This window comes from Rhinoderma darwinii, chromosome 8, assembly GCF_050947455.1.
Source record: "Rhinoderma darwinii isolate aRhiDar2 chromosome 8, aRhiDar2.hap1, whole genome shotgun sequence".
NCBI lineage: Eukaryota > Metazoa > Chordata > Amphibia > Anura > Rhinodermatidae > Rhinoderma > Rhinoderma darwinii.
Genome location: NC_134694.1, coordinates 95,544,139 through 95,555,370, shown reverse-complemented (window position 1 = coordinate 95,555,370; position 11,232 = coordinate 95,544,139). Strand labels below are relative to the sequence as shown.

The following is an 11,232-nucleotide window of genomic DNA, read 5'->3' as shown; positions in this document are numbered from 1 at the left end:
AGTTCCCCCATAAGGGCATGACCACACATGGCGGAATTCCTCCGCAACTGTCCGCATCGATGCCGCACAGAATCTGCGTTGCAGATTCTGCAGCGGATCTGCACAAAATGTGCAGTACATTGATGCGGACTAGCTGCTGCAGACTGCGGGAAAAGTGCTTCCCTTCTCCCTATCAGTGCAGGATAGAGAGAAGGGACAGCACTTTCCTTAGTGAAAGGAAACGATTTTCATACTTACCGGCCGTTGTCTTGGTGACGCGTCCCTCTTTCGGCATCCAGCCCGACCTCCCTGGATGACGCGCCAGTCCATGTGACCGCTGCAGCCTGTGCTTTGCCTGTGATTGGCTGCAGCCGTCACTTACACTGAAACGTCATCCTGGGAGGCCGGACTGGAGACAGACGCAGGGAGTTCTCGGTAAGTATGAACTTATATGTTTTTTTACAGATACATGTATATTGGGATCGGTAGTCACTGTCCCGGGTGCAGAAACAGTTACTGCCGATCGCTTAACTCTTTCAGCACCCTGGACAGTGACTATTTACAGACGTCTCCTAGCAACGCTCCCGTCATTACGGGAGCCCCATTGACTTCCTCAGTCTGGCTGTAGACCTAGAAATACATAGGTCCAGCCAGAATGAAGAAATGTCAAGTTAAAAAAGCAAGACGTATCCGCAGCACACATGACATGTGCATGACAGCTGCGGACTTCATTGCGGAACTTTGAATCTCCATTGAAGTCAATGGAGAAATTCCGCCATGAGTCCGCCACTGCTCCGCAACAGACAGAGCATGCTGCGGACACCAAATTCCGCTCCGCAGCCTATGCTCCGCAGCGGAATTGTACGCATCGTGTAAACGAACACTGCTAATTTAAAGTGAAAGTCAATGGAGAAACGGCTCCGCTGCGGATTAACGCTGCGGAGTGTCCGCAGCGGAATTTAAGTGGAATTCCGCCATGTGTGAACCCGCCCTAAGGCTGCTTTTAGATGGCCATAATATAGGTGCGTTTTAGTGTCTGTATTATGGCAGCAATAACCCGGATCTCCTGCGTTTCTAGTCAAAATTAAAAAGTTGACTATACATGGCAAACATATAATCAACATACCTAGTGCCCTCCTCATTAACAATGCTGTCGCTGTTCATGCGTTCTGGTCGCCGTTTGCATCCTTGCAACATGGCAGCCACAATCTTATGCCTAGATCACATGGAGTATTTTGCAGGCAGAAATAAAATCTGTCTCAAAATTCCTTTAGGAACTTTGAGGCAGATTTTAAACTGCCTGATTTTTTTTGCCGCGGCTTTCGCCGCGTCTTTCACAGCATTTTTGCTCACGTCCATTGTAGAGCGCCGGCAAAAAATGCAGATAAAACTGCTTTTTTTGCCTCCCATTGATTTCAATGGAAGGTCAGAGGCGGAGCGGTGGCAAGAAAGGACATGCCGTTTGTTTGTTTTTTCATGGATAGCAAAAAGTCGCCCTGGAAAAAAAAACGTCTCCGCTTCCCATTGAAATCAGAGGGAGGTGTTTTCGGACATTTGTTGGCGCTGATTCCGACACGGTTTCCGCGTCAAAAGCAGTGCCAAAAAACTTAGACTTCCTATGTAGAGCGTTCTTTAGAAGTCTGAGTCATCGTCACTGAGTCATCAGTGCTTGTCCATCGGAGGGCAGTAAAGTGAGGGGGCATGTCTCAGATAACTAAGAACGCTCTACATAGGGAAGTCTGAGACTGTGGCGCCAATTTGCAAAGATTAAAATGGGAGACCAGAACACACGAACGACGGCAGGATTGTTATTGTGGAGGGCACCCGGTGTGTTGACTAAATATTTGCCATGTTTAGTAAAATGTTGAATTTTGACTGGAGGGTTAAAGTGGTTGTCTGGTGACATAAAATTGATGGCCATCAATATCTGATCGTGGAGTCCGAGACCCCGCTGTTTCAAGGGGCCTTCATAAATATAAAGATCACAGACCTTTGTTTTAATTTATGTTGTTATAACTAGAAACAAGTTTCTAGATTTACTTTTTGGATTATTGGATACTGGATTAAAGGAATTAACTGTCCAGCTGAATCCGGGACGGTTCGGATGTATGTTCGGAATTTCACTGTTCATAACCTCCCAACCGTCCCGGATTCAGCGGGACAGTCCAGGATTCCGGGCGGTGTCTCGCTGTCCCAGGCGGCCGAGGGTATGTCCCGCTGTCAACTGTATTTGCGTCCTCAGGACGCAGATACAGTTGAACCTAATTCTGAAGCAGGGAACAGTCAGCTCCATACTTCAGAATTACTTCAGAGCAGAGGAGCAGAGGGAGCTCCTCCACTTGCCGAGGACTCCCCGGGCACAGCTCTACTTTAATCGCTGTGCTCGGGGAAATGCTTGATGTCACTGTCCATATATGGTAGCCACAATATATGGACAGTGACCCGGCCAGATCATCAGCAACGGGGATTCCACTCAAGGAGTAGCCACTGACGTCACTGTCCATATATGGATAGTAACGTCAAGGGCTTCCCCGAGCACAGCGCTTAAAGTAGCACTGTGCCGGGGAAGTCCTCGGCGAGCAGAGGGGCTCCCTCTGCTCCTCCGCTCTGAACTGATTCTGAAGCAGGGACCTGATGGTTTCCTGCTTCAGAATTAGTGGCTACTCCTTTAGCGAAATCGCCATTGCTGATGATCTGGCCGGGGATTCCGCCCCTATATATGGACATTGACGTCAGGGGCTCCTCCTGGAGCGGAATCCCCGGCCAGAGTCAGCAACGGGGATTCCGCTCAAGGAGTAGCCGCTAACGTCACTATCTACAAGGGCACTGGCACTAGGGGCATTTTACTGTATGGGGGCATCTATGGGGCATTATGCTGTATGTGTGAATTTGGGCATTATACTGCATGAGGGCATCTGTATGGGCATTATACTGCATGGGAGAATCTGCATTGGTTTTATACTGTATGGGTAAATCTATGGGACAGTATACTGTATGATGGCAGCTAGAGGGCATTATGCTGTATGGGGCAGCTATTTGGTATTATACTGTGTGGGAAGCGCTATGGGATCATGATACTGGGTGGGCTGAACTGGGTGTGTATGGGCGGAATTGGTTAGGATCAGAGGCGTGCGCCGCATCGGTTATCCCTCTTTGTGATACTTGAAAGTTGGGAGTTGTGCTAAATCTGCTCCACACTGTTACTATTGCTGTATATGCACAGCTGACTAAAAATACGAAAACATTTTCTTTATGATAATGTTTCTTATTTACTGTAAAAGAAACAAACAGTCTCTGTTCTCAGACACAAACATCTCCCAGGGGTTCTCATTCAGCTCTATAGCTAGAACCCATGTGACCTTACTCATGTGATGTTTTCATAGTCCCCGGTACTAGGACTTGAAATATCTATCTCTAAAGCTGATTGGCTAGTGCAATCACATGCTTGCTGGTCTCTAGGCTGGGGCCCGGCAGTTTGTTTCTGGTTGCTATGGGTGGGTGCTGCAAAAGCTACTTCCTGTATAGAAGTGTTCACTGCTCATGCGCAGGTTTAAATCTCTGCTGCGGAGTCCTGGAGAGGTGCAGTGTTTCAGGCTGGGCAGGAGGGTGAGAGGTTTGTGGCTTTATTACTGTATAATAATCCAGTGTCTGTACCATAAATTAACAGAATGCACTGTATGTGGATGAGGTAGCTCTTATGTGTAGATACAACAGGTGCAAACAGTGAGGGACAGATACCCCTCCCCCCACCACCAACAATCAGCAGTTGTAAGCAATAGTACAAGGTATAATACATGGTGTGCATTGTTATATGTGACATCCATGTTAATAATTCATGTTTCTGTTTATGAAAAATGTTCACATTCTGTTTATTGTCTGCGTTTGAGGTATACGCCTGGAAAAGCTCCTAATGTATACATTACCCGTAGACTATAATGGTATCCGTTTAACAGATGGGTCATGAGAATTAATGACATATCCGTTAAACTGAGAGCATGGGTGACTGATGCCGTATCCCTCACCAACAGGCTATAGTTATATGTGATTCTTTCCTTGCTGTTGTTCATTACAGCGCTCAAAGGAATTGTCACCCAACTTTCCCACACTCCTGACTGGCACATATAGCTATGTATGCAGTGATGCATCTCTCACTTCTGTATCCTTGCTTAGCAGATTTGCCTTGCAGGTGTGTGGAAAATCTCGTAAATGTAAATGCTTTTGCCTCACTATGCAAATCGTGATTGGCTTCAGCGATCACGTCTATAGACGGCAGGACAAGTAAACAAAGACCTGCAGGGACCACTGGTGCTGGGGTGGCGGGGAATTGTGTTTGGATTGATACTTTATCACTTTTCCTGCAGCTAGTCTTTTTCTTAGGCTACATTCACACACCAGTGAAAAAAATGGCCATTAAAAACAGTCAATTTTTCATGGTTATTTTGCATCAGTGTCTCCAAATTTTCATCCATTTCTAGTCCGTCTGTCCTTCTTTAATAGTCGTTTTTCATGGCCATTAAAAAAAAAAAGGATGGACTTTATTTGTCAGGGTTTTTTGTCCCAACCCCCTGAAAACACCACAGTGCTCACATATAAAGTAACAGTGCCCACATATATAGTGCCACAGTGGCCACTATAGACAGTGCCCACATAGTACCACGCAGCTGACATATAAAGTGCCAGTGCCCACATAGTGCCACATTTCCCATTGTAGATAGTGCCACATATAAATTGATAGTGCCCACATACAAAGTGCCAGGTCCCACATAGTGCCAAAGTGCCTATGTAGGTTGTGCCACAGTGTCCCCTGTAGATAGGGCCACACCCCCATATAGTGCAACAATTCCCATGTAGATAGTGCCGCACCACCTGTAGATATCACCTCACCTTGTAGATCGCACCACCCTCCCCTGTAGGTAGCGCCACTGTACCTCCCTGTAGGAGCGGAATCCCTCTGGCTGGGGATTCCGCTCATAGAATGAGCCCCTGACGTCTCTGTCCATATATGGATAGTGACGCCAGGGACTTCTCCAGCTGGCGAATCCCCGGCCAGAGTGTTAGCAGCACACTGGCCGGGGATTCCGCTCCAGGGATAACCCCTTGACGTCACTGTCCATATATGGATAGTGACGCCGGGGGCTTCTCTAGGAGCGGAATCCCTGGCCAGAGCGGGGTCTGGCCGCCGGGGATTCTGCTCCTACAGGGAGCTGCAGTGGTGCTATCTACAGAGGGAGGTGTACTGGGGGGGGGGGTGCTATCTGGAGGGGGGTGCTATCTAGATGGAGGATGCTATCTACAGGGGGGGGGGTCAGAGGGGGCCCCTGACGCCACTGTCCATATATGTACATTGACGTCAACGGCTTTCCCAAGATAGGTGTTAGTCGCCATGACTACTTATCTAGCTTCTGGGGGGTTCTGTTTACTTCCTGAACCTATCTCACTTCTCTGTCTTCTTTCTGTCAGGTGTAGGGTGGGGTATTTATACCTGGCCTCCTCCATCTTGCTTGTGAATTTTCCTTTTTCTTAGGTGTGGTGATCAAGCTCTCACTTACCCTGTTCCCTGGACTTCTTGGAAACTGACCTCGGCTTGTCTCTCATTAACCCTTTTGTTTACCGATTTTGATTATCTGCTCCCGGCCGGTTCTGACCTCTGCTGTACCTGTTTTCCACTAGCTCTGTTTTGGACTTTCTGTTTAGGGTATGTTCACACGGCGGGGGTCCGTAACGGCTGAAATTACGGGGATGTTTCAGCCTGAAAACATCCCCGTAATTTCAGCCGTACCGGCAGGCGCTTGAACGCCGCGTCAATTACGGCCGTAATTAGCGCTGCTATTCATTGGAGTCAATGAATAGCGGCTCCAATTACGGCCAAAGAAGTGACAGGTCACTTCTTCTACGCGGGCGTCTATTTACGCGCCGTCATTTGACAGCGGCGCGTAAATATACGCCTCGTGTGAACAGACAAACGTCTGCCCATTGCTTTCAATGGGCAGATGTTTGTCAGCGCTATTGAGGCGCTATTTTCGGGCGTAATTCGGGGCAAAAACGCCCGATTTACGTCCGTAAATAGGCCGTGTGAACATACCCTCACCCTCTGGCTGTCTAGTTACCTGTTCAGGTATAGCTTGCATTGCACCCCTTTCCAACACTGAACCCTGTTAGGCTGTGTTCACATCACCATCGCTTTCTGCTGAGGGGTTCCGTCTGAGGTTTCCGTCGGGTTAACCCCTCAGCGGAAAGGCAAACGGAAACCTCAGCTTTCGTTTCCCTCACCATTGAACTCCGTGGTGACGGAAACATAGCTAATGGTTTCCGTCTGTCATCGTTGTGACAGGGTTCCGTCGTTTTGACGGAATCAATAGCACAGTCGACTGCGCTATTGGTTCCGTCAAGAACAGCAGAACCCTTTCACAACGGTTGAATAACGTTATATCAGAATGGTTCAGACTTTTATAGATGCAACAATACCAATTATGTTTATAATTATAAAATTATAATATTTTTTTTTACATTGCTTTAGGGGAATTATTTAAAAAGTTTTTACCTTCATTTTTCTGTGATATTCCCAAAAAAAAAAAATTTTTTTTTTTTTTAGTCTTGACTTGATCGCTACTAGAATACACTGCTAATACTTCAGGAGGACTACACAATACACTGCCAATATTGTGGTGTATTGTAATTTTTACCGTTCCCTATTGAATCGTCACTAACAAACTAATATAAGAAACATAATATATCTAATTAGAGAGAAATGCCACTTGCTCTATTTACAGGCCCTTTCCTCTCTCCAAACTGTTCACTCACACTGAATTTACTTCTAAATCCGCTCTTAAAAACGAGATGGACTATCAACTCACTGAAGGATCAGGTTACAGCTGTCCATATAAGTCTATGGAGGGAGTAGGCAGCTGAGTGAGAGGCAGAGAGAGACACACAGACGCTGCTGGTAAGATTTCTATGTCACCCTAGTGCTGGATTCTCAGCTACACTGTTCATTACTGCTGTATAATCTCCTTCATGTTGCAGCTGTTATATATGTGATAAATGGAGATGGAAGAGCAAGATTTTCCTCATCTGTGTGCTGTGTATAGGAGACATATAGCCATTAGGCTCCAAACACTCAGAGAAAACTCAGAGACTTAAGCCCCATGCACAGGACCGTAGAATTCATGCGTAATTACGGACCGTAATTATGTACCCATTTAATTTACTTGCGTGAAGGTGTCCGTGCCGTCAAAAGGCTCCGCAAAAGATAGGACATGTACTATCTTTTGCTTTGTACCGACCGTGCTCCCATACTTTATATGGGAGCACGGCCCACAAATGCGGCTGGCTGTCCATGCTCCCATACTTTATATGGGAGCATGGCCCGCAAATGCGGTTGGCTGTCCGCGGCTGGCCGTCCGTGGTTACAGGCACAGTCGTGTGCAAGGGGGCCTTAGAGATAGAGCCTGCAGAGGGGAAAACTGCTGAAAAATGCAGAATACAAGACCTATAATGGCCAGAAATAGTGTTATTCCTCATGTACACACATATGACAGCTTATTCTGAAAAAAAAATATCAAGTTAGGTACGCTTTAATCCTTCTGGCAGGGCTTAATACGAGCACAAAGATGGAAGACCTGGGACCTTCATTACATACGATTTTCTAAGATTGCATTGCGACATTGCATAGAATTTCGATCACATGCAATTTGAATATGGGTTAAAAAAATCACAAAATATTGAGCATTGTTGGATTTTTTTGTGATCTTGTGGCCACACGTACACATAAAAACTAATTCAACCTCATAATAATACTTTAAACGCAATATCGCAACTTTGGAAATATTACTACATCTCCTCAATAGAAGCACGTGTAATATATGAATATTTTCATTCATTTCAAATCTGAGAGAGGTTTTGGAGATATTTTGTAGATTCATTGGTTTAAAAGACTGCATAAAGTCATCTTCTGGTACAACCCACGCTACTTGCATCGCAATAACCATGTAGCCTAAAGCTGTATACACACACAGCGTTTTGCAGCGTTTTTTGTTGTGTTTTTTAGTGCGGACAGATGTTACTTTAAAGTTTATAGTAAAATATAAAATTCACTACATTTAACTTTGTTTCGGTTTGCGCCATTTTTGAGTAAATTTTATATTTAGTGTGTTTGTTTTTTTCATATGTGTTTTTCAGCCTTCTCTACTAGACTTTAAGAAAAAAATGCATGTACAAAATGACAATTAATTAAAACCTCCACTAAAAACGTCTTAAACACGTTACATTTTAATTACTCAGGCGTCTTTTATGCAGTTTAAAATGCCAGAAAAATTGTGTGTGAAGGAGGCCTTAGGCTATGTTCACAAGGCGGATTTTGCTTGGCGGGTCACGTTGCAAAATCCGCCGCAGAGTTATTCCTGACGTCAGCAGAAAGACTCCTACTTCCATTTACTTCAATGGGAGGATTCTGCCCAAGATCGGGCAGGACCCTTCTTTTGTCCGCTAGCTGAAAAAAATCAGCTAGCCGGAAAAAGAAGTGTCTGCCTCCCATTGAACTTAATTGGAGGTGGAATTTTGCAGCAGATTTCGACGCAAAAATTCCTCCATGTGAACATAGACTCCCAGCAAACGTTTTCCTTGAAGCTGCTGTTTTGCTTGGTCAGAGTCTGTACTCCTATGCTACAGTAATGGGCGATATGCTCATGAGCGTACAATCTATGTGTTTACGGAGCTATAATAGGGCACCCGTAGGCTTCTATGGGGCCCCACTGTAGCTTCTGTCTGATTCAATTCCGTTTGAATCTGGCCGAAAAACTAGGCAATATATTTAGTTGGTATTGGAAGCATTGCCGAGACCCCCCACAGTTGTAATGAACTGTACTTGGGTCACCATAGGGTTTTGTGGTGATCTAAGTTTGGTTTAGTAGATCTGCCGGGGATCCAGTTCCTACAGTCATATATGGTTGTCTAGAGCCAGCCTTACAATAAGTTTTACCACATTATGGGAAACAAATAAATAAAAAGTCCACCTGTCAGAACTAAATGCCCCTCCTCGCCCAGAGTATAAAATAAGTACAAGAAAACTTGTTGTAATACAATATACCCTTCAAGTCTTTACACTTTCAAACTGCTGTTCTGTATACACAGGTCGATTGGTAAAAGATGGAAAAGAACAAAAAACATTGGGTTGAAGAGCTGTTTTCTCCACGCTTTAGCGCAGAAGATTTTTTACATGAAAGTTTTGAGCCACAACTGCTGATATCGGAAAAACAGGCAAAGGAAAGAGCGAGAAAGCTGAAAGGAATCTACAAGGCTGCAGTGTGTGAGTTTCAGGAAAAGGAAAAACAGAAGAAAAGAGAACTCTTGTCTAAATTGATCATCCGAGAGTCTTCAATGCCGGACCAGCCTGTCGTAGGCCAACATGCCACCTGTGAGTCTTGTCAAAAAGCGGACAACGATGCTGCTACAAACAGTAAAAGCAGTGGTCATTGTATTTGGAACGAGAAGGAATTAAATCTCTTAAGATCTGAAATGAATAAAAAACATTCTGAGGGGGCTCATTGCAACCTTCAGCTTAGTGCTTGCAAGCTTGAGATATCTGAATTGAAGGCAAAACAAAAGGAGACTGAAAGGGAGTTGGAGGCTCTGAAAGTGGCATTGGCAGCATCAAAAAGAGCGAATGTATGTAAAAGTGTCCTGATTATTCAACTAAAGAAAGAGGGAGAGAAAAAGGAGGTAGATCTGCGGGCCCTGAGGAAAGAAATGCATGAAAAACGTGTGATGGCGCAGGAACTTACAATGAGCTTGAGTAAAGCCAGAGAGGAGATTCACCATCTACAGCTCCAATATACAGATTTGGAGCAGGGGTTAAATACTTTACAGCAGCAACAGGAACTTAAAATCATCATTGCTTCAGAAAAGACAAAACTTAAGTATGATGCACAAATAAAAAAATTGCTGCGGGAAAAAGATACTCTTAAAGAAGAGAGACAGATGGAAAGACATCAGCGTGATCAAGACGTTGCCGAATTGGATTTTTTAAGAAGACTCTACATTCATGAGAAGTGATTATTTTTTTTTTCGTATGTGTTTGTAGTGCAAAATGTAGCCAAATGAAAATAAGTTCTATGTATTTACTATTTTTTTGCTTCCCCTGCATCCATTAGGCTCTGTCCACACTGGCTTTTTCCTGTTCGGTTGCTTATTCCCATCAAGCGTATTGTAGTATGCAGCACTATTCCTACCGTCAAAAATATCATAAACCTGATGGGCTCCATTATTGGTCGATGAGATTCTTCAGGATTTGTTGCTAATTTGGTAGGCTGCACCCATAGAAAATCAAATAGTGGTTGACATCTGGTGGGATTGGTCCTTCTCACCCACTTCAACGAACAGAAAAAAAAAATGGCAACCGGACATCAAATGGCTCAAGTTTTTAGCAGAACGTGTATTTACTCCAGTGATTAAATGTTTCGGCTTTTGCCTAGGCCGGAAAACAAGTACATCAAACACAGTGAATACGCTCGTATTTATTCTAAAACGTGACATCATCACAGAAGTCATATGTTAAAGTTCAAAGTGCAATATCAAATAGCAAAAGCAGTGTATACCATAAATCATTATAATAAACATACAGTGACACTTTGATCTAATAAAATATATAAATCCACCTATCAAAAATATGACATGTAATGGAGTTGCGATAGTGTCATATGTAGCAACCCGGAACTCCGTGTATTATTCAGTAAATATGTCCACTGGGCATGTGTAAATGACATCATCAATCTGATAGATATGGGTAAAGGATCATAGCATATGGGCCCAACATAGGGCGTATTTAAGTTATGTTTTATCACTATTTTTGGCGTTTCAAAGCTTGGGGCACATACACGAAACAATCATCGGGACCCATTGGCCTGGCGTATGCCAAGAGTGTCATTTTGGTGTACCCTGGGCCAGTATGTGTTAACTTGCATTATTTTTCGCTGTATTGAATATCGTAGTATACTATGCTATTCCATGTAGAGGCATACAGTAAAAAAAAAAAAGTATACATTGCGTACACAACGGAAGTATACATTGGAAAATACTCCTGACATATAACTACAATGCAAGGCACAAAGCAATGTGATTAGAGCCTAACCTGTAAGTGTAGCATCCACGGCCGCGGACCGTTGGGATTACTCACCCCCCGACAGCAGCAGCCATGGATCTGTGAGCGCTGGCCTGCATCTCCTCCCCAGGAGATGCCAGCGCTCACTTCTGCTCCGC

The 11,232-nt window shown here is 44.5% G+C and overlaps 1 protein-coding gene across 3 annotated transcripts; it reads left to right on the top strand.

The window, feature by feature from the left end:
* Window positions 1-3,507: 3,507 nt before the first annotated feature.
* Window positions 3,508-10,645, top strand: CCDC160 (coiled-coil domain containing 160). 3 transcript variants are annotated; one of them, XM_075834381.1, is made up of 3 exons: window positions 3,508-3,592; window positions 6,750-6,922; window positions 9,109-10,645. In XM_075834381.1, the coding sequence occupies exon 3, from the start codon at window positions 9,124-9,126 to the stop codon at window positions 10,027-10,029; it is 906 nt and encodes a 301-aa protein (XP_075690496.1). In that variant the 5' UTR covers window positions 3,508-3,592; window positions 6,750-6,922; window positions 9,109-9,123; the 3' UTR covers window positions 10,030-10,645. The 3 variants fall into 3 exon arrangements, with proteins under 3 accessions (XP_075690496.1, XP_075690495.1, XP_075690497.1); XM_075834382.1 differs by lacking the exon at window positions 3,508-3,592 and adding an exon at window positions 6,078-6,094; XM_075834380.1 differs by lacking the exon at window positions 6,750-6,922 and having other exon boundaries at window positions 3,521-3,592.
* The last annotated feature ends 587 nt before the right edge of the window (window positions 10,646-11,232 follow it).